At 43.4% G+C, this 23,715-nt stretch overlaps 1 protein-coding gene across 6 annotated transcripts in view; it reads left to right on the top strand.

Moving 5' to 3' along the window:
• The first annotated feature begins 1,786 nt into the window (after positions 1 to 1,786).
• The window catches only part of LOC132396905 (protein phosphatase inhibitor 2-like), a 364,660-nt gene continuing 342,731 nt past the window's right edge, over positions 1,787 to 23,715 (top strand). The window contains exons 1-4 of one of the 6 annotated variants that reach the window (XM_059974980.1): positions 1,787 to 2,056; positions 3,861 to 3,968; positions 8,438 to 8,506; positions 14,231 to 14,325. In XM_059974980.1, coding sequence (XP_059830963.1) covers positions 1,968 to 2,056; positions 3,861 to 3,968; positions 8,438 to 8,506; positions 14,231 to 14,325 — 361 coding nt within the window. In that variant the 5' untranslated portion in view covers positions 1,787 to 1,967. The remainder of the gene's footprint in view (positions 2,057 to 3,860; positions 3,969 to 8,437; positions 8,507 to 14,230; positions 14,326 to 23,715) is intronic. The other 5 variants (XM_059974985.1, XM_059974981.1, XM_059974979.1 and 2 more) reach the window with 5 other exon arrangements.

Raw genomic sequence — 23,715 nt, 5'->3', positions numbered from 1 at the left:
GTGACAGTGGCCACACCCCGGTACAGGCAGGTTAAACCAGGTGAGGGTAGCACACCCCGGTAAGATAGGGACGTGCCCATCCTAGCAGGCAAAGTCAACTCTGGCAGACTGGGCGGATGAGCTCCAAGGTGGTTCTACAATGCTCCGTGGAGAGCGAAGGCCACGACAAGGCACAGAGACGTCAAGGTCATCCACTGCAACCCAGGAAGACCCCAGTCTGTGATGCTTCTTCGTACCACTGGACCCAGACTTCTGAGATCGGGAGAGTGTGGAACTGCCCCAGCTTTTCCACTTTAAAAATCTCTCCCACACAGGTCTCCTAGCACCACCGGACATGACGGACAGTTGCCACCACTGCCAGTGGTCGTGTGAATACACTCAGTCTTTCTCTCAGGGTTGGGGAGTCGAGGTCTAGATGGCATGGACCTCACACCCCTCAAATGTAATTGATAATTTTGCCAATGACACAACTATTGTTGGTGGAATCTCAGATGGCGATGAGAGGGTGTACAGGAGTGAGATATATCAGCTAGTTGAGAGGTGTCGCAGCAACAACCTTGCACTCAGTATCAGTAAAACAAAAGATCTGATGGTGGAGTTCAGAAAGGGCAAGTCAAGGGATCACACCCCAGTCCCCATAGAGGGATCAGAAGTGGAGAGAGTGAGCAGTTTCAAGTTCCTGGGTGTCAACATCTCCGAGTATCTACCGGTGCAGCTACAAAGAAAGACAGTCATTAGGTATTCGAGGACACTTGGCATGTCACCAAAGCCAATTGCAAATTTCTACAGATGTAGTGCGAAGAGTATGGTATGGTGGCGGGGTGGGGGGCTACTGTCCAGGATCGAAGGAAGCTGCAGAGAGTTGTGAACTTAGTCAACTTCATCGTGGGCACGAGCCTCTGCAGAATCCAGGACATCTTCAAGGAGTGACGCCTCAAGATGACGGCGTCCATCATTAAGGACCCCCATCACCCAGGTCATGCTCTCTTCTCATTGCTACCATCAGGGAGGAGTACAGAAGCCTGAAGACACACACTCAAAGATTCAGGAACAGCTTTTTTCCCTCTGCCATCCGATTTCTGAATGGACACTGAACCCATGAACAACACCTCACTACTTTCTTATTTCTTTATTTCCATTTTTGCACTGCTTATTTTAATTTAGCTATTTTCTTTAGTATATTTTTAGCTAATATTATGTAATACATCATACAGCAAATTTCGCGACATATGCCGGTGATAGTAAACCTCCTGTAATCCAGCGAGCAACATTTTTTTTTGCAACAGTTTGTAGCACCTTGTGTCAAGCACTCACTCCGCCGAGTCTCCTGTCATCAGTCTCCAGGTTTCCGATGGATTTTTGGCCGCTCTTCTCCCGCGAGCTCTCCTTACCTGCAAGTATTCAATGCATTCCCGACTGCGCTTTATTTTTACCACTGACTATTTTTCCCTCGTGATCTTCAGTTTGTGTCAGTGCAGAGTTGAAGGGTCTCGGTCGGAAATATGGACGGTCCATTTCCCTTCACGGATGCTGCCTGACCAGCTGTGTTGCGTTGTTGCTCCCGATTGTCCTATAGCAACTCCCAGTTACCAGAACACACTAATTTTGGTTTACGCACTCAACAACGCCTTTTGACTTCCAGTGCGGGAAGCGGGATCCCCGAACCACTCTGCCTCCGGCAACCCGTCTTCCGGGTGGGCGGGACTTGATTGTTTCCATTTATGCGCGCGGCCGGTGACGTCACATACGACGCAGACCCGCCCCATTGTGTGACGCGGGGGGAAACCAGGGGGACGCGGCGCTGCTCTTGACTCCGCCCACCAGGGGGCAGCTACGGCTGGGGGCGGGGCTTCCCTCACAGCCTGTCCTGGCATTTGCCATGGACCCTCTCAGCCCTCGGGGAAAGACCTGATCCTCCACCAACCGATCCTTCAAAGGAAAGGAAAGCCCCTCTCCCCTCCCTCCCAATGCAATCCCAGCCCAGTTCGTCTCAGGCGATGGACAAACCCGTCAAGGGCATTCTGAAGAGGAGCCGCAGACGCACAGAGGAGGAGAGGTGGGTGAAGGTCGCACAGACCACTAGCGTCTCCCCCCCTCCTCCACTGGCCTCAATCCTGGTTCACCAATTTCAAACAGTCCCTTGTCCACCCCTTCCCTAAACAACGCTCAATAGGGTCGGCCCTGAAAGTGACCAGGCCCTCTCAACTTAAACCTCTAGTCCTCGATTACCCAACCGCGGGAAAGAGACTGCATTTACACTCTCTATGTCCCTCGTGATTTAATATACCTCCATAATGTTTCCTGCATTCTAAGGAATAACAGCCTAGTCTATCCATCCTCTGTCCATAACTCAGTTTGTCAAGTCCTTCCAAAGCTTTGCTGGTCTCTTTCCAGCTTAATGATATTTTTTTCCTATCACAGTGCAACCAAGACTGAACTCAATGCTCCAGGTATGGTCTCAGCAGTGTCTTGGACAACCTCAACATGATCTCCCAGTCTCTATATTCCAGTGCCCTGACTGGTGAAGGCCACCATGCCCTCATCACCACGTCTAGCTGTGACACCACTTTCAGCGAACCATGTACTTGTACACCAAGGCCCCTCGTTCTCCAACAGTCCCAAGGTCCTCGCTGTTCACTGTGAAATTCCATAAGGAAATTTGAAGTGTGGGTAGTTCTATTATAATGTGAAACTTGTGTCCCAGGGAAACCTCAGGGAGTGGTGTCATAAGAACAAATGGGAAAAGGGAGATTAGGGACGAGAGGATTTCAGACTCAAGTAACAAAGCTATTTTTCCTAAGAATTTTCAGAATTAAAGGTGTTTTTAATAGGTATAAGATTATTCAGTTTTTTCAAAGGTAAAACTACCAATGTCATGTTTTAATAGAGTATCATTGATAAGTCTGAATAGAAGTGATTGCTTGTCAGTTTCCAAAGAAACTCCCTCAAGTGGCCTCCCACGGTGAAACAGACAGTCTGGTGTTCTCAATACACAGTGGGGTCTAATTACTGCTGGGACTTTGCCTGTACACTGTTCTTTGTTTCCAAGACAGACAGCTTTTTAAATCTGCTTGTCCAATTTCCAAAGTAACTCTGAAGTTTCTCTCTACTTCCTGATCCAAGTTGCATTAGAACCAAATTGACCCAGGTGATTCTGTAAGGTTGTTATAGCCAGGGATGGTAACTGGGGATAAGCTCCCACTCCCTATTAAATGCTCCCAGTAGCGTGCACCTCAAACACCTCAACCAAGTCCAGCTCCTGGTCTTCACGTGTTGGCTTAGCTACTAAGCCCCGTGCAACCGTTTCTACTGAGAGGAGAAGGGACAAAGACCAGTTACTGGCACCTTAAAACGAGTCACTTTGGGCAGATGGGTCTCATTGGCAGCTCATCTAGGAGAAGGAAAACTCTGATCTCAAACCTCTGCTGCCTTACAGCTGGACCCACTCACGGGGAAGGCTTTGGGAGTAAACCCCCAGGGAAAAGGCAGTCCTGCATTGAGTTCAGCGCTGAATGGCAGCAACTCCTGCAACGCTGCTGGTGCCAAACTGTATCAGTCTCTGCTGCTGCTTTGGATTCATCAGATGCACGGAAAGCAGGAGCCTGCTGCTTGGACAATAGCTTGCCCTCTATATCATACAGCCCTGGCTTGCGTAGACAGCCAGGATGCAACGTCTATGGTTGACCCTGACCAGTGGAGGGCCCTCAATACAAATGGTGGTCCCTGGTTCATCAGTTGTGTTATAGCCAAATTGCTTTGTGGAGACGCACATTGTAGCAGATCTATCTGCATAGTGATGTCCATAACACTTACCACAGTGGGCTGTCCTGAACTCTGCTCTGCTACCTTCTCTCTTGCAGTCAAAAGAAATCACAGAAATGGGATGAGATGAACATAATTGCTACCTACAAGCCTGCGGAAAAGGATTATGGGCTCATGACCATCGACGAAGTTAAAACTCCTTTCAGGTACAGCAAGACATCCATTTGTGCACCCAGTAATGGATCTCCACATTGCAAGTCAAGTTTGTTGTCATTTAACTATGTACATGTATACTGTCAAACGAGACAGCGTTTCTCCAGAGTGAAAAGCACAGTAGTGCACGTAACACACATGTGACACAGAATAACTTAGGATAGTGAGAATTAAATCAACAAATACATTACACATAGATAAAAAAGTAATGTGCATAAATTAAATGTTGTCAGGTACAGAACAGATTCTTTGGTGACACCTTGAATGCGATGTGGCAGGGAGTTCAGAAGCCTAATGGCCCGAGGGAAGTATTGTTTCCCATCCTGACCGTTCTTGTCTTTCTGTGTCGGAGTCTCCTGCCCGATGGTAGAAAGTCAAAGAGGATGCTGGATGATGGGTGGGATCCTTGGTAATACTAAGGGCCCTGTGTATACAGTGCTCCTGATAAGTGTCCCTGATGTGGGGAGACCCCTATGATCCACTCAGCTGTTCTCTCAGTTTGTAGGGGTGATGTTTGGTTGCTCCCGTTCCAGATGGAGATGCAGCTTATCAGGAAACTCTCAATGGTGCCTCTGTGAAATGCAGTCAAGGGATCAATTTCCTCAATCTCCTCAGGAAGTGGAGGTGCTGCTGTGCTTTCTTGTTCAGGGAGGGGATATTGAGAGATCAGGTGAGGTCTTTGGTGATATGAAATCCCAGGAAGTGAGATTTAGTAGCAAGCAATTGGTAAAAGGAAATTATAAAGATTGTATGAGAGTTTCTGCCTCCCAACTCAGAGACCTCTGGAGCTGTGTGGGTGGGGGAAGGGGGGGAGTTTATTTTCTCCCTGTGATCACTTGGGTTTCCCTGGGCTCCGTGTATTCTCCTACATCCGAACAATGTAAACTTTTTTTTTTACAGAGGATGCCAGAATTGAAGTTCAAATTCCAGTGCCCCAAGCTGTAATAGTGGTGTGTTAATCACTACACTACTGTAGTATTGCATCACCTGCTGCTCCACAGTGCCACCCTGTTTGGGCACATGGCCATTGTGCAGGAAAATGGGACTGCGGCTTAAGGTCAATGGCTTGTGTTCCAAGAGTGAGATGGTGAAGAGATAGTGGTGAGATGGAGAGGAGATTGTGGTGATTTGGAGAGGAAATGGTGGTGAGATGGTGTGGAGATTGTGTTTAGATGAAGAAGAGATGGAGATGGTGAGGAGATATTGGTGAGGTGATGAGGTTATGGTGGTGAATTGGAGAGGTTATGGTAGACAGATGATGAGGAAATGGTTGTGAGGTGATGAGGAGATGGTAAGATGGTGAGGAGATGATGGAGAGAAGACAGAGGTGATGGTGATGAAATGGAGAAAAGATGGTGATGAGATTCAGAGGAGGTGGTAAGGAGCTGGTGAAAGATGGTGGTGTGATGGAGGGGAGATGGTGGGGAGGTGGAGAGGTTATGATAGACAGATGAAGAGCTGGTCTTGAAATGGTGGTTAGATGGAGAAGAGATGGTGGTGAGATGGAGAGGACATGGTGAGGAGATGATGGTGAGATGAGGACATGATGGTGAGATGGAGGGAAGATGGTGGTGAGATGAAGAGCAGATGGTGCTGAAAAGAAAAGTCGATAGTGAGGGTATGGTGGTGAGATGGTGAGAAGATGCTGGTGAGGTTCAGAGGAGACACTGCAAATAGGGTCACAGTCATACAGCAGGAAAACAGTCCTTTCAGCCCAGCACGTTCATGCCACCAGGATGCCCATTTGCCCACATTAGACTCACATCCCCTCCCTCTCATTAAGGACTCTCACCATCCAGAATGTGCCCTCCAAAAGAAGGGAGGAGGTACAGGAGCCTTGAAAACCCGCACATTTATGAACAGCATCTTCCCTTCTCCCAACAGATTTCTTAACGGTCCATAAATGTAGGAACTCTACCTCACCGTTCCTCGTGTGTTCTATTGATTTTTGTTTGTTATAAATAATAAGATTTTTATCTTGTACAGTAATGTTGGCACTAAACAATAAATTTCACAACATGTGGCTGTTAAAAACTGGATCCTCATTCCATGTACCTGTCCAAATGTATTTCAGACGTTAGTAATGTACCCACCTCAGTCTTGTCACCTGGCAGCTCATTCCATATATAAACCACCCTCTGGGTGGGAAGTTGCCCCTTGGATTCCTATTAAAACTCTCCCCTTTCACCTTAAAACTTTTCACCCTAGTTCTTCATTCCCCAAGTCTGTGCATACCTCTTGTGACTTTCAAGGATCAGGGGTTAACTTTATGAACATTATCTCGCTACTTTTTAAATTTCTATTTTGTGCTACTTATTTTATTTAACAATTTTATATAGGGTGCCTAAGACTTTTGCACTGTACTGTAGTAATTTTATGTATTGCACTGTACTGCTGCTGCAAAAAAAACACATTTCATGACATTTTTGAATGATGATAAGCCTGATTCTGCTGTGGGCCTCTTTTGCGGACTGAGAGTGGGGAGAGGGCAATGAGAGGGGAATCTTGCTTGGGAAAGACGGAAGGTAGAGATGTTCTGTCATGATCAATAAACCAATTGTTTGGCATCAAATGACCTTGCCTGGCACCCCTTCTCTGCCACCTGTCCCACAACCCTCCCTCATGCTCCACTCTCACCATTCCCAACATCTTTTCCTCCCGCCGGATTTACAAACTCGCTCTCTGCTGCACATTGACAAATACAGTAGTGTAAAAGCCTTAGGTACCCTGGCTATATATATTCAAATTCAAAAGTTCAAGGCTAAATAAATAAACAAACATACATACATACATACACACACCTAAGAATCTTGCACGGTACTGTACAATTACATGTATTAGGAATTTGCTGTGATATGTTAGCACAACATGCAACAAAATAAAACACCATTCAAAAATTATAAAGAATAATCTAAAAACTGAAGTTATGGAACAAATTGTGCATAGATCATAAATAGCAGCATGTGCTTACCATGTAAGCTGCCTTATAAAAAGTGGAAACGTATAAAATTCTAAAGGGATTGGACAGGCTAGATGCAGGAAGATTGTTTCCAATGTTGGGGAGTCCAGAACGAGGGGTCACAGTTTAACGATAAAGGGGAAGCCTTTTAGGACCGAGATGAGGAAAAACTTCTTCACACAGAGAGTGGTGAATCTGTGGAATTCTCTGCCACAGGAAACAGTTGAGGCTGGTTCATTGTCTATATTTAAGAGGAAGTTAGATATGGCCCTTGTGGCTAAAGGGATCAGGGAGTATGGAGAGAAAGCAGTTACAGGGTTCAGAGTTGGATGATCAGCCATGATCATACTGAATGGCGGTGCAGGCTCAAGGGGCCGAATGGCCTACTCCTGCACCTATTTTCTATGTTTCTATGGTTTAAAGTGTATACAGTATAGTGACTAAGGTAATAAATAGAGGGGAGAGGGGAGGTCTAATTAGAATGCTTGATCAGATTAACTTCTTGGGGGAAGAAACTTAAGATGGTGTGAAGTTATAGTCTTAATCACCTACACAGCATTTTGAAAAGGAGATTTGCCATGTGGGTAGTTTTTGTAATATCAAGGCCTGTGTGGTGGCTCCCCACATTAAACAAAGGCATTCCCAGGCATTCTCCATTAAGGGGATCCATCAATAGACAAGCCCTCAGCAGAATATCATATTGAACTCCAGTGATCGTATCACTACGCTACTATCTCTATTTCATATAGCGTTACAAGGTCACCCCTCAGGGGTCTCGGTTTATTTTCAAATTCCAAAGTTCAAGGTAAAATTGATTATCCAAGTACATACATGTCACCATATACAACTCTGAGATTCTTTTTCCTGTGGGCATACTCAGCAAATCTATAGGCAGACTGTAAACAGGATCAATGAGCAACAAATTTTGCAAAAGTGAATAAATAATGAGAACATGAGACAAGATACAGAGTCCACGAAGTGAGGTTATTGCTTGTGGGAACATCAGAAATAGAACGAGTGTCCTTTGGTTCAAATGCCTGATGGTTGAGGGGCAGTAACTGTTCCTGAACCCGGTGATGTGAGTCCCGAGGCTCCTGTACCTTCTACCTGATGGCAGCAGTGAGAAGAGAGCGTGTCCTGGGGGGTGGGGGTCTCTGATGATGGATGCTGCCTTCCTGCAACAAATCAAGCAGGTGTGCTCAATGGTGGGGAAAGCTGTACCTGTGACGTACTGGGCCAATTCCACTGTAGGATTTTCCACTCAGAGGCATTGGTGTTTCCATACCAGACGGTAACACAGCCAGCCAATACACTTTACACCACACACCTATAGAAGTTTGTCAAGGTTTTTGATGACGTACTTCAATCTCCACAGATTACTAAGGAAATAAGGATTCCTAAAAAGTTAGAGGATACCATGAATTGCAATTGTAATTGCACTGAACTGGATCTTGTCCAGAGTATGGGGTGACCTCTGTGCTGTCTACTTGTCCTTTCCTTCAGGTACAACATTGACGATGAGGCAGGAAGCAGCTCGGGACCTGCTTTCTCTGTGGATGAACTGAGAACAAGGTACAATTATCTTCTGATTCACTCTGTTGGATCTCTGTTTATTTTCTGATCCTGAGCGTTCTTCCAGGAGTCAGGAATGATGAGCAGACTTAATTCCAAGATTTCAGTTTATTTTAGGGTATGAATAAATACACAAATACTGAATACACACTTTTATAGATAAGATAAGGAGAAATCCTTAGATAGGGTTAAACTAATTAACAGGCTATATAATTAAAACAGTTACTTCATGTGGGTAATATACTAATACTTAGCCAATATGAGAAAGGTGAAAAATCGTTAGTTTAACTGCTATACTACTTTCTGTCAGTGAGTGTAAAAATAAGTTTGTTAAAAAGTAAAAATCTTATAAAGTGTATTATTTAAAAATAAGTAGTTTTCAACAATTCCTTGCTTTGTGGACAGATTAATGGGATGGGTGTGCTTGACTGCTTGAGTGGATGGTGGGATAATTGTGGGCTCAGATGTAAACCGGATTAAAGTACATGGGATTGATCGCACCTTGGGAGTTTGGATTCAGAATTGATGTGCCCATAGGAGGCAGAAGGGCGGTGAATGTGTTCGGAGGTCTGGGTCCAGTGGTGTTCCTCAGGGACTGGTTTTGGGAACTCTGTTGTTTGTGATACATTGTACGTCAATGATTTGGATGGAAATGTAGGTGGATGGGTTCATAAGTTTTCAGATGACAAAGATTGGTGGAGTTGTGGACAGAATACAGAGTTATCAAAGGACAGAGAAGGTGGTGTTGTGATAGTGTAGAAGGTTGTCGTAGGTTACAATGGGATATTGATAGGATGCAGAGCTGGCAGATAGAGTTCAATCCAAGAAACTGAATTAATTCACTTTGGAAGGCAGAACTTGAGGACAAAGTAGATGTGCAAATTAATGTAGAATTCTGAGCAGTGTGGAGGAATAAAGGGATCTTGGGGTCCATATTGATATATTCCTCAAAGTTGCTGCACAAGTTGATCAGGTGTTTAAGAAGGCATATAGTGTGTTGACTTTCATTATTCAGGGAATTGAGTTCAAGTGACATGAGGTAATGTTACAGCTCTATAAAACTCTGGTTAGACCACACTTAAGTTCAGTTCAGTTTCAGTTTATTGTCATTTAGAAACCACAAATGTAATGCAGTTAAAAAATGAGACAACATTCCTCCAGAATGATATTACAAAAGCACATGACAAAACAGACTACACCAGAAAATCCACATAACGTTTGGTAATCCCCAAATCCAGAGTCCAGAGACACTGCTGTGTATTAATATCGAGCTACCATCTCTCACCAGACAAAACGAGACTACCCAGACACACCAAGTCAGGGGGCCAACTCTACCACCCAGCAAACCAAAAACTAAAGCTACAAGACCTACACAAAACCACATAGTTACATATAGTTATAGTTAACATATAGTTTCAACAGTGCAGACAATACCATAATTGATTAAAAAAAAACAAAGTATGGGCACAGTAAAAATAGTCCAAAGATGTTAAAAGACTAAGTTCGAAAGAAACCACCATATAGTTTGCACAAGTCCTCAGGGTCCCGATAGACTCGTCATCCCACGCAGGCGGCAGAAGGGAATACCCCCGCTATGGACTTCCACGGTGCCGCTGGACCCAGCCTCACTGACGCAGCACACAGTGAAAGCGCTCCGACCACAGCGGACTCTGAGTCCATTGAAACTCTGAGCCTCTGACCATCCCCTCCAGCACAGTATTGTATTCAGAGTATTCTACTCAGTTCTGGTTGCCTCATAAGGATGTGGAAGCTTTAGAGAGGGTGCAGAGGAGATTTACCAGGCTGGTGCCCGGATTAGAGAGTATGCATTATGAGGAAAGTTGGAGTGAGCTAGGGTTTTGTCCTTTGGAGCAAAGGAGGATGAGAAACACGTGGATAGAGGTATACAAGATGATAAGAGGCAAAGGTAAAGTAGATAGCCAGCTCCTTTTTTGTCCGCAGGAGGAAATGGCTAATATGTGAAGGCATAATGTTAAGGTGGTTGGAGGAAAGTTTAGGGAGAATTTTTTTGCATAAAGAGTGGTGGGTGCGTGGAACATCCTGCCAGGGGTGGTGGCAGTGACTGATGCATTAGAGATATTTAAGAGACATATAAAAGCAAGGATGTAATGTTGAGGCTCTGTAAGGCACTAGTGAGGCCTCACTTGGAGTATTGTGAGCAGTTTTAGGCCCTTATCGAAGAAAGGATGTGCTGACATTGGAGAGGGTTCAAAGGAGGTTCACGAAATGATCCTGGGAGGTGACCTCATTTAAACCTATTTAAATTTAAATGTTGAAAGGCCATGATATAGTGGACGTGGGGAGGATGTTTCCTATGGCGGGAGAGGACACAGCCTCAGAACAGAAGGATGTCTTTTTAGAATGGAGATGAGGAACAACCCTTTTAGCCAGGGAGAGATGGATCTGTGGAATTCTTGCCACAGGCGGCTGTGGAGGCCAAGTCATTGAGTATATTTAAGGCAGAGGTTGATAGATCCTTGATTGGTCAGGACATGAAGGGATACAAAGAGAAGGCAGGAGATTGGGGATGAGAGGGAAATGGATCAACCTTGATGAAATGGTAGAGCAGACTTGATGGGCCAAATGGCCTAATTCTGCTCCTATGTCTTATGTAGGCCCATGGATATAAGAAAGAAAGGGTTATGGGCTGCTTTGGAAGGAGGTTGGATTGATGGTGGAATATGTTTATATAGTTTAGGTCGGCACAGCATCATGGGTGAAGGGTTCGTACTGTGCTGTACTGTTCTGAGATCAGAAAGGGTGGAGAAGTGGCTGCCAAGGGTAAGGTGCTGAGGTCTAATGTAAGGGAGCACATTCAAATGCAGGGCCCTTAACAGCATTGTCCATTGCAGTCTGTAAGTGGCCACACCAGTCGACGGGATGTGTTGATGGTCGGGGGAGTGAAAGTAAGGGTCAGGAAGTCAGTTTGCAGCTGTATGAAACTTCAGTTCGGCTGCTCCTGCAGTACTGTCTGCAGTTCTGTCTTCTCTGTCACCGGGAGGAATTAGCAGTTTTGGAGCGGGTGCAGAAGAGGTTCATCAGGAAGCTGACTGGATTAGATCTTTACCTTTCCTCCACCTTCCAATTTCCACAGGGACTGCTCTCTCCATGATTCCCTTCTCCATTTGTCCCTCCCCACTAATCTCCCTCGGGCACCCATCCCTGCAAGTGGCCAAAGTGCCCATTCACCTGCTCCCTCACTTCTCCTCAGGGCCCCAGGCAACATCTCACCTGTGAGTCTCTCAGCTGGCGTCGTCTGTTGTGTCCCGATGCAGCCTTCTCTACATTAGTGAAACCCATCATTAATTGAGGGACCTCTTCGACAATCATCTCTATTCCATCCACTAAAAATGGGACTTCTCGGTATCCCAACATATTAATTCCCATTCCCATTCCTGTTCCGATGTGTTAAACCATGACCAACTCTTGTTCCTAGACAAGGCCAACTCAGGTTGCAGGAGCAACACCTCACATTCGGGTACCCTCCAACTGGATAGCATGAATATAGATTTCTCTTTCCGGTTAAAGAAAATTCCCTCCCCTCCCCTCTTATTCTATTCTCCACTCTGGGCTTTTAATTCTCACCTGCCTATCACCTCCCCCTGGGTCCTCTCCTCCTTCCTTTTCTCCCATGGTCCACTCTCCTATCAGATTCCTTCCACTCCAGCCCTTGACCTGGCTTCACCCATCATCTTCCCGCTATCCTCCTTCCCCTACCCCCACCTTTTACTCTGGCATCTTCCCCCTTCCTTTTCCAGTTCAAAAGGAGGGTCTCAGTCCAAAATGTTGACTTCGTTCATTACCATAGATGCTGCCTGACCTGCTGAGTTCCTCCAGCGTTTTATGTGTGTTGCTCTGGATTAAAGGGCAAACTGAGCTTGTTTCCTCTGGAGTGTTGGGGGTTGAGGGGAGATCTGATAGGAGCTTATAACAACGTAGAAGTCAGAATCTTTTTCTCAGGGTGGAAGTGGAGGGAATGCATTTGCTGGGGAAGAAGTTTAAGATGATATGCGGGGCAAATTTCTTTCAGACCGTGCTGGGTGTCTGGAAGGAGCTGCCAGGGGTGGTGGAGGCAGATATGATAGACATGTTTATGGGAGTAGAGGAAGAGTGAGAGAGAACAATGGGGGGGGGAGTGTGTGTGAGAGAGAGATGGGAGGAGGGAGGGAGAGGGAGAGAAAGAGAATGACTGAAACAGAGAAGAGAGAGCTAGAAAGAGAAAAACGATGGAGGAGAGAAAGCTAACTGGACAGAGAGAAGATAGAGAGGAGGAAGTCATGCGGGGGGGGGACAAAACAATGGATGGGAGGGGGAGAGAAAGTGAGAAAAGGGGAGTTGGGGAGAGGGGTAGGGAGGGAGAGTGAAGGAGGGAGAAATAGAAAGATAGGGGAGAGAGGGAGGGGGAGAGATAGGGAGGAAAAGAGAGATGGGGAGGGAGGAAAAAGAAAGCGAATAGAAAGCGAGTGAGGGAGAGAGAGAAAGAGAGATGGGATGGAGAGGGAGAGAAAGAGAGAGACAGAGAAGAGAGATAGAAAGGAAAAACAATGGAGGAAAGAGATAACAGAGAAGAGAGAGATAGAGGGAGGGAGTTAGGGAGGAAGAGAGAGGGGCAGAAAAAACAATGGATGGGAGGGAGAAAGAGAGAGAGCGAGGCAGAGGAGAGAGTGAGAAATGTGGGAAGGAGGGAGAGAGAGAGGGTGGAAGAGAGAGATGGGGAGGGAGGGAGAAAGAAAGAGAGGGACAGAGAGAGGGGGAGAGAGAGTAAGGGAGGAGGAGGAAGGAAGAGGGAGAAAGGAGGGAAAGGGAAGGAGGGAGAGGGAGAGGGAGTGGAAGGGAGAGAGAAAGAGAGACTGAGGGAGAGAGGGATAGACAGACAGAAAGGGAGGGAGGGAGAGCGAGAGACTGCCATTGTTTATAGACTCATAGATCATATAAAGGCCCTTCAGCCCAACAAGTCCATGCTGGCCATCAAGCACCCATTTACAGTAATCCAACATTTCTCCTGAAAGTCATTCTTTCCCATTTTCCCATCAACTGCCTTCAGGATTTGTCTCTCACTCACACACTTGGGGGGTGGGGGAGCACAATTGATAGCAGCCAATTAACCCCCTGACTCTGATTGTTATTGGGACGTTTGGTGGAAACTGAAACCCACATGGCCACAGGAAAAATGTATAGACTCAGTACGCACACAGACTACATTCACACTACATACATAGAAACTACACACGCACACTCACATGCACACTCACACGCACACTCACATGCACACTCACACGCACACTCACACTCACACACACACTCACACGCACACTCACTCACACTCACACACACACATATACACACTGACATGCACACTCACGCGCACACTCACACGCACACACACACACACACACACACTCACACTCACACGCACACACACATATACACACACATAGTGACAGAGGTTGGAATTGAACCGGGAGTGGTCTCACTACACTTCCCAATGACCCTGGACATGGACAACTACCATGCAAACTGAACAATGAATCACCAACCAGCTTCGAAAGAGCCAGTTTGCTGATTGGCCACTTCCTCTGTCCGTTACAGGGTGAGTTCCTCCCCCCCCCACTCTCAGGTCAGTCACCTCCCCGCTGGCAGAGGGAAACTCTAAGGGGGCCACGAGGCCTGTCTCATGGATGTTACTGTCCCTGCATGGTTTAGGATGAATTCTCTGACCACAAACAAAGGCAAGCATCAGCAAGTGAAGACGAAGAACGTGGACAGTGACAAGGATGATCTTCAGCTGGTTGAGAAAGGTAAGGTACCGTTCCCCTCATCCCCACCCCTCAGGAGTCCTGAGGCCATTCAGCCCCTCCTCTGTGACCTGCACCTGCAATGCTAATCCAGTGTGTTGGAGATGGGAGGGGAACAAGGCGGCCAATCATTTCTTCAGGTACATTCCAGCACTGAGTCCAGTTGCGACAAGTAGTTTTCTGTAAAAGTAATCATTCCTCTCCCATCTCCAACACTCACTGCCAACGTCAGTTATACCATTTGTAAATGAAGAACAGATTTATCCACATTCACTCAAAGGATGAGGTATTTTCTGACATTAGCATGGCTCCAGATTGCTGGTGAGGTCTTTGCTTGACCCTCAGACTCCACATTTACTGATCAACTGCTTACACTGTCAAATTCCCACACATTTTCCACACTGTGTGTAACCCTGGGAGTGTGTGATGGGACAGTGTGGAAGGAGCTTCACTCTGTGTCTCTCCCTGGGAGTGTGTGATGGGACAGTGTAGAGGGAGCTTCACTCTGTGTCTGACCCTGGGAGTGTGTGATTGGACAGTGTAGAGGGAGATTCACTCTGTGTCTGACCCTGGGAGTGTGTGATGGGACAGTGTGGAGGGAGCTTCACTCTGTGTCTGACCCTGGGAGTGTGTGATTGGACAGTGTAGAGGGAGCTTCACTCTGTGTCTGACCCTGGGAGTGTGTGATGGGACAGTGTGGAGGGAGCTTCACTCTGTGTCTGACCCTGGGAGTGTGTGATTGGACAGTGTGGAGGGAGCTTCACTCTGTGTCTGACCCTGGGAGTGTGTGATGGGACAGTGTGGAGGGAGCTTCACTCTGTGTCTGACCCTGGGAGTGTGTGATGGGACAGTGTGGAGGGAGCTTCACTCTGTGTCTGACCCTGGGAGTGTGTGATTGGACAGTGTGGAGGGAGCTTCACTCTGTGTCTGACCCTGGGAGTGTGTGATGGGACAGTGTGGAGGGAGCTTCACTCTGTGTCTGACCCTGGGAGTGTGTGATTGGACAGTGTGGAGGGAGCTTCACTCTGTGTCTGACCCTGGGAGTGTGTGATTGGACAGTGTAGAGGGAGTTTCACTCTGTGTCTGACCCTGGGAGTGTGTGATGGGACAGTGTAGAAGGAGCTTCACTTTGTCCTTGTTCTGTGAGTTTTCTATACATATCTCTCCACTGCGTGGTTTAGCTGTGTGTCTGCCTGGTTTAGCTGTGTGTCTGCCTGGTTTAGCTGTGTGTCTGCTTGTTTTAGTTGTGTGTCTGCTTGTTTTAGTTGTGTGTCTGCCTGGCTTAGAAACATAGAAAATAGTTGCAGGAGTAGCCCATTCGGCCCTTTGAGCCTGCACCGCCATTCAGTATGATCATGGCTGATCATCCAACTCAGAACCCTGTATCTGCTTTCTCTCCATACCCCGATCCCTTTAGCCACAAGGGCCATATCTAACTTCCTCTTAAATACAGCCAATGAACTGGCCTCAACTGTTTCCTGTGGCAGAGAATCCCACAGATTCACCACTCTCTGTGTAAAGTTTTTCCTCATCTCGGTCCTAAAAGGCTTCCCCTTTATCCTTAAACTGTGACCCCTCATTCTGGACTTCCCCAAAATTGGAAATAATCTTCCTGCATCTAGCCTGTCCATTCCCTTTAGAATTTTATACGTTTCAATATGATCCCCCCTCAATCTTCTAAATTCCAGTGAGTATAAGCCTAGTCGATCCAGTCTTTCTTCATTTGAAAGTCTTGCCATCCCAGGAATCAATCTGGTGAACCTTCTCTGTACTCTCTCTATGGCAAGAATGTCTTTCCTCAGATTAGGGGACCAAAACTGCACACAATATTCCAGGTGCGGTCTCACCAAGGCCTTGTACAACTGCAGTAGAACCTCCCTGCTCCTGTACTCAAATCCTTTTGCTATGAATGCCAACGTACTATTTGCCTTTTTCACTGCCTGCTGTACCTGCATGCCCACCTTCAATGACTGGTGTACAATGACACCCAGGTCTCGTTGCATCTCCCCTTTTAATAATCAGCCACCGTTCAGATAATAATCTGTTTTCCTGTTCTTGCAACCAAAGTGGATAACCTCACATTTATTCACATTAAATTGCATCTGCCATGAATTTGCCCACTCACCTAACCTATCCAAGTCACCCTGCATCCTCTTAGCATCCTCCTCACAGCTAACACCACCACCCAGCTTCATGTCATCCACAAACTTGGAGATGCTGCATTTAATTCCCTCGTCTAAATCATTAATATGTATTGTAAACAACTGGGGTCCCAGCACTGAGCCTTGCGGTACCCCACTAGTCACTGCCTGCCATTCTGAAAAGGTCCCGTTTACTCCCACTCTTTGCTTCCTGTCTGCCAACCAATTCTGTATCCACATCAATACCATACCCCCAATACCGTGTGCTTTAAGTTTGCACACTAATCTCCTGTGTGGGACCTTGTCAAAAGCCTTTTGAAAATCTAAATATACCACATCCACTGGCTCTCCCCTATCCACTCTACTAGTTACATCTTCAAAAAATTCTTTCTTTCTTTCTTTCTTTCTTTCTTTCTTTCTTTCTTTCTTTCTTTCTTTCTTTCTTTCTTTCTTTCTTTCTTTCTTTCTTTCTTTCTTTCTTTCTTTCTTTCTTTCTTTCTTTCTTTCTTTCTTTCTTTCTTTCTTTCTTTCTTTCTTTCTTTCTTTCTTTCTTTCTTTCTTTCTTTCTTTCTTTCTTTCTTTCTAAATCTTTTTATTAATATTAGTAATATGGACAGAATACAAAAGATATATTGATAAAGAAATTACCAACATACAAATTCCATTACATATGAAATAAAACATACATAATAGTTACAATATAAATGAGTTTACCAAGACATAAGCCATAAAATATATCTATGAACATAGTAAGTCTAAATATTTCATAATATATGATATAAAGAAAACAGAAAAAAGAAAGAAAAAAAATATATAATGCAAAACTAGCTAATCTAATCTAATAACTAATATAGAAGAAAAAAGAAGCAAAAAAAAGAGAGAGAAAAAAAGGGGGCTGTTTATAATATCTCACAAAAATAAATATTCATCAATGCCGTCACTTCCGGTCCTCTCAACATACATAAGCTAAAAGCTGGGAAATCAAATGAACTTGGCACAGGGTCATATTACATCATATGAAAATGTTGAATAAATGGTCTCCATAACTTTTCAAATTTAATAGATGTCTCAAAAGTACCACTTCTAATTTTTTCTAAATTTAAACATAACATAGTTTGAGAGAACCAATTAAATACAGTGGGAGGATTAATTTCCTTCCAATTCAACAATATAGATCTTCTAGCCATCAGAGTTAGAAATGCAATCATTCGACGGGCAGAAGAAGATAAATGCAGTGAGTCTAACATTGGTAAACCAAAAATTGCGGTAATAGGATGAGGTTGTAAATCGATATTCAAAACCGCAGAAATAATATCAAAAATATCTTTCCAATATTTCTCCAAAAATGAACAAGACCAAAACATGTGAGTTAAAGACGCAATTTCAGAATGACATCTATCACAAATAGGACTTATATGAGAGTAAAAATGAGCTAATTTATCCTTGGACATATGGGCCCTATGTACAACCTTAAATTGTATTAGTGAATGTTTGGCACATAACGATGATGTATTAACTAATTGAAGAATTCTATCCCAATTCTCACTAGAAATACTAAGCTCTCTTTCCCAATCCTTTTTAGTCTTATAAAGAGGCTCTGAACATATCTTCATAATTATATTATAAAGTTTTGAAATAAGCCCTTTTTGAAAAGGGTCTAATTCAAATAAACTCTCCAAAATATCTGAAGGCACAAAATTTGGAAACGTAGAGAGTACAGAACTTAAAACATGTCTAATCTGTAAATATCTAAAAAAATGAAATCTAGGCAAGTTATATTTGTTGGATAATTGCTCAAAAGACATGAAACAATTGTCTAAAAATAAATCAGAAAATCTTAGTAATCCCTTAGTTTTCCAAGCCGAATAAGCTTGATCTATAATGGAAGGGTGAAAAAAACAATTAGATACAATAGGACTATTTAAAACGAATTGAGTCAACCCAAAAAATCTCCGAAATTGAAACCATATACGCAAAGTATGTTTAACTATCGGGTTGTCAATTCGTTTCGGCAATTTAGAAAGAGCAAAAGGGAGAGAAGTCCCTAAAATAGAACCCAGAGCATAAGCTGATACCGATTTAATTTCTAAACTCACCCAACAAGGGCCAAAAGATCCACCCCCATCTTTCAACCAGCATAACAAATATCTAATATTAACTGCCCAATAGTAAAATCTGAAATTAGGTAATGCTAACCCGCCTTCCTTTTTTGTCTTCTGTAAATATGTTTTACCTAACCTGGGATTTTTATTCTGCCATATATATGAAGAAATTTTAGAGTCAACATTAGTAAAAAAAGATTTCGGGATAAAAATTGGTATCGCTTGAAAAATATATAAAAACTTAGGTAAAATAACCATCATAATAGCATTAATCCTACCTATTAGGGATAAAGATAAAGGTGACCACTTAGTAAACAAACCTTTAATCTGATCAATTAAGGGTAAAAAATTAAATCTAAATAAATCTTTATGGTTTTTTGTGATTTTGATCCCTAAATAAGTAAAAGAGTCATTAACTAATTTAAAAGGTAAATTTCCATAAATTGGGACCCGTTTATTCAAAGGAAACAATTCACTTTTATTAAGATTTAACCTATACCCAGAAAACTCACTAAATTGAGCCAATAATGATAAAACTGCTGGAATGGATTTCTCCGGGTTAGAAATGAATAGTAATAAATCATCTGCATACAAAGATAACTTATGAATATCTGTCCCACGATTAATACCCAAAATATCCTGTGATTGTCTGATGGCAATTGCCAAAGGTTCTAAGGCAATGTTAAATAGTAATGGACTAAGAGGACATCCCTGTCTAGTGCCCCGAAATAGGCGAAAAAAGGGAGATCTTTGATTATTGGTAAACACTGAGGCTACTGGAGTATGATAAATCAATTTAATCTATGATATAAATATCGGACTAAAATTAAACTTCTCCAACACATTAAATAAGTGAGGCCATTCAACTCTATCAAATGCTTTCTCCGCATCTAATGAAATCACACATTCTGAAGTGTCATGTGAGGGAGTATAAACAATATTCAACAATCTCCTAATGTTAAAAAAAGAATAACAATTTTTAATAAAACCAGTTTGATCATCTGAAATAATTTTGGGTAATACCTTCTCCAATCTAGATGCCAGTAACTTGGAAAAAATCTTGGAGTCTACATTCAATAAAGATATAGGTCTATAGGAAGCGCAGTTAGTAGGGTCTTTATCTTTCTTCAATATTAAAGAAATGGAAGCTCTATAAAAAGATTGTGGCAAATTCCCCAATCTAATGGCTTCCTCAAAAACCTTACCTAACCAAGGGGAAAGAGTAGCGGAAAAAAATTTAAAAAATTCAACTGTATAACCATCTGGACCCGGTGCTTTCCCGGAATTCATTGAGGAAATAGCCCCCTTAATTTCTACATCCGTAATAGGAGTATCCAATATCAAAAGATCATCAGATGATAATCTTGGAAAATTTAATTTCCCAAGAAAATCAGACATGGTATTATGATCTTGAGGAAATTCAGATTGATACAGGGAGGTATAGAAGTCTTGAAATGCCTTATTTATCTCATCATGATTAACTGTCAGATTCCCATTCTGCTGACCAATCTTAGTGATTTGACGTATAACCAAAGCATTCTTCAATTGACTAGCTAACAGTTTACCAGATTTATCACTATGTATATAAAAATCAGATTTAGTTTTCATTAATTGATTTTCAATCGAGGATGTAAGTAATAAACTATGTTCCATTTGAAGTTCAACCCTTTGTTTGTAAAGCTCCTTACTAGGAGCAATCGAATATTTCTTATCAATCTCTTTAATTTTATCAACCAATAAAAGTTTCCATCTTAGTACGTTTCCTCAAACTAACAGAATAAGAAATAATCTGTCCACGTATATATGCTTTAAAAGTGTCCCAAAGTGTTCCGCAGGAAATATCATCTGTAGAATTAGTTGAAAAGAAGAAGTCGATCTGCTCCTCCATAAATTTTATAAACTCAGAGTCTTGCAACAAGGTAGAGTCGAATCGCCATTGTCTAGCATTAGAAGCTGTATCCGTAAATTTCATAGAAAGTAATAATGGAGCATGATCAGAGATAGCTATAATATCATAGTTACAACCGATTACCAATGGAATAAAACAAGAGTCTACAAAAAAATAATCAATTCTCGAATAAGAGTGATAAACATGTGAGAAAAAAGAAAACTCTTTGTCATTAGGATGCCGGAATCTCCAAATATCAAAAATATCAGTCAAAAAAGAGTTAATACAAGTGGCCGACTTATTAGGTAAAGTCTGAATAGATAAAGATTTATCCATCAGAGGATTTAAACAACAATTAAAGTCACCACCCATTATTAACTTATATTCGTTTAGATTGGGTAAAGAGGTAAATAAAGACTTAAAAAAGTCAGAACACATTTGGAGCATAAACATTAACCAAAGCAACCTTTTTATTACAAAGTAAACCCGTAATTAACAAAAATCTGCCATTCGGATCCAAAAAAATATCATGTTGAACAAATGGAATAGAGGAGTCAATAAAAATTGAAACTCCTTTTACTTTAACATTCAAATTTGCGTGATACTGTTGACCCCGCCAAAATCTAAAAAAACGAAATTTGTCCTCCTTCCTCACATGAGTTTCTTGTACAAAAATGATATGAGCATTCAAAAAATTCTGTAAGATTCGTCAGACATGATTTTCCTTTCACAAATCCATGCTGACTTTGTCCAATGATTTCACCTCTTTCCAAATGTGCTGTTATCACATCTTTGATAACCGACTCTAGCATTTTCCCCACCACCAATGTCAGACTAACCTGTCTATAATTCCCCGGTTTCTCTCTCCCTCCTTTTTTAAAAAGGGGGGTTACATTAGCCACCCTCCAATCCTCAGGAACTAATCCAGAATCTAAGGAGTTTTGAAAAATTACCACTAATGCATCCACTATTTCTTGGGCTACTTCCTTAAGCACTCTGGGATGCAGACCATCTGGCCCTGGGGATTTATCTGCCTTTAATCCCTTCAATTTACCTAACACCACTTCCCTACTAGCATGTATTTCCCTCAGTTCCTCCATCTCACTAGACCCTCGGTCCCTTACTATTTCCAGAAGATTATTTATGTCCTCCTTAGTGAAGACTGAACCAAAGTAGTTATTCAATTGGTCTGCAGTGTCTTTGTTCCCTATGATCAATTCACCTGTTTTTGACTGTAAAGGACCTACATTTGTCTTGACCAATCTTTTTCTTTTCACGTATCTATAAAAGCTTTTACAGTCAGTTTTTATGTTCCCTGCCAGCTTTCTCTCATAATCTTTTTTCCCTTTCCTAATTAAGCCCTTTGTCCTCCTCTGCTGGTCTCTGAATTTCTCCCAGTCCTCAGGTGTGCCGCTTTTTTTTGCTAATTTGTATGTTTCTTCTTTGGACTTGATACTATCCCTAATTTCCCTTGTCAGCCATGGGTGCACTACCTTCTCTGGTTTATTCTTTTGCCGAACTGTGATGAACAATTGTTGTAGTTCATCCATGCGATTGTTAAATGCTTGCCATTGTATATCAACCATCAACCCTTTAAGTATCATTTGCCAGTCTATCTTAGCTAATTCATGTCTCATACCTTCAAAGTTACCCTTCTTTAAGTTCAGAACCTTTGTTTCTGAATTAACTATGTCACTCTCCATCTTAGTGAAGAATTCCACCATATTATGGTCACTCTTATCTAAGGGGTCTCGCACGACAAGATTGCTAACTAACCCTTCCTCATTGCTCAATACCCAATCTAGAATGGCCTGCTCTCTAGTTGGTTCCTTGACATGTTGGTTCAGAAAACCATCCCGCATACATTCCAAGAAATCCTCTTCCTCAGCACCCTTACCAATTTGGTTCACCCAAACTATATGTAGATTGAAGTCACCCATTATAACTACTGTTCCTTTATTGCACACATTTCTAATTTCCTGTTTAATGCCATCCCCAACCTCACTACTACTGTTAGGTGGCCTGTACACAACTCCCACCAGCGTTTTCTGCCCCTTAGTGTTTTGCAGCTCTACCCATATCGATTCCACATCCTCCAGGCTAACGTCCTTCCTTTCTATTGCGTTAATCTCCTCTCTAACCAGCAATGCTACCCCACCTCCTTTTGTTTCCTGTCTATCCCTCCTGAATATTGAATATCCCTGGATGTTGAGCTCCCATCCTTGGTCACCCTGGAGCCATGTCTCTGTGATCCCAACTATATCATATTCATTAATAACTATCTGCACATTCAATTCATCCACCTTGTTACGAATGCTTCTCGCATTGACACACAAAGCCTTCAGGCTTGTTTTTACAACACTCTTAGTCCTTATACAATTATGTTGAAAAGTGGCCCTTTTTGCCCTGGATTTGCCTGCCTGCCACTTTTACTTTTCACCTTACTACTTTTTGCTTCAACCCTCATTTTACACCCCTCTGTCTCTCTGCACTTGTTCCCATCCCCCTGCCACATTAGTTTAAAGCCTCCTGAACAGCAGTAGCAAACCTAGGACAATGGTTCCAGTCCAGCCCAGGAGCAGACCGTCCTGTTTATACCGGTCCCACCTCGCCCAGAACTGGTTCCAATGCCCCAGAAATTTGAATCCCTCCCCCTTGCACCATTTTTCAAGCCACGTATTCATCTGAAATATCCTCCTATTTCTACTCTGACTAGCACGTAGCACTGGTAGTAATCCAGAGATTATTGCCTTTGCGGTCCTACTTTTTAGTTTATCTCGTAACTCCCTAAATTCACCTTGTAGGACCTCATCCCATTTTTTACCTATATCATTGGTACCTATGTGCACCACGACCACTGGCTGTTCACCCTCCCATTCCAGAATGTCCTGCAGCCTCTCAGAGACATCCTTGACCCTTGCACCAGGGAGGCAACATACCATCCTGGAGTCTCGTTTGCGGCCGCAGAAACGCCTATCTATTCCCCTTACAATCGAATCCCCTATCCCTATAGCTCTCCCACTCCTTTTCCTTCCCTCCTGTGCCGCAGAGCCATCCATGGTGCAATGAACTCGGCTGCTGCTGCCTTCCCCTGATGAGACATTTCCCCCAACAGTATCCAAAACAGTATATCTGTTTAGGAGGGAGATGACCCCAGGGGACTCCTGCACTACCTGCCTACTGCTACATTGTCTAGTGGCCACCCCTTCCCTTTCTGACTGTGTAGCCTTTACCTGCGGTCTGGCCAACTCACTGAACGTGC

Source organism: Hypanus sabinus, chromosome 7 (genome assembly GCF_030144855.1).
Source record: "Hypanus sabinus isolate sHypSab1 chromosome 7, sHypSab1.hap1, whole genome shotgun sequence".
Lineage (NCBI taxonomy): Eukaryota > Metazoa > Chordata > Chondrichthyes > Myliobatiformes > Dasyatidae > Hypanus > Hypanus sabinus.
Note: the sequence above shows the minus strand (reverse complement) of the source record. Positions and strands in the feature narration are given on the sequence as shown.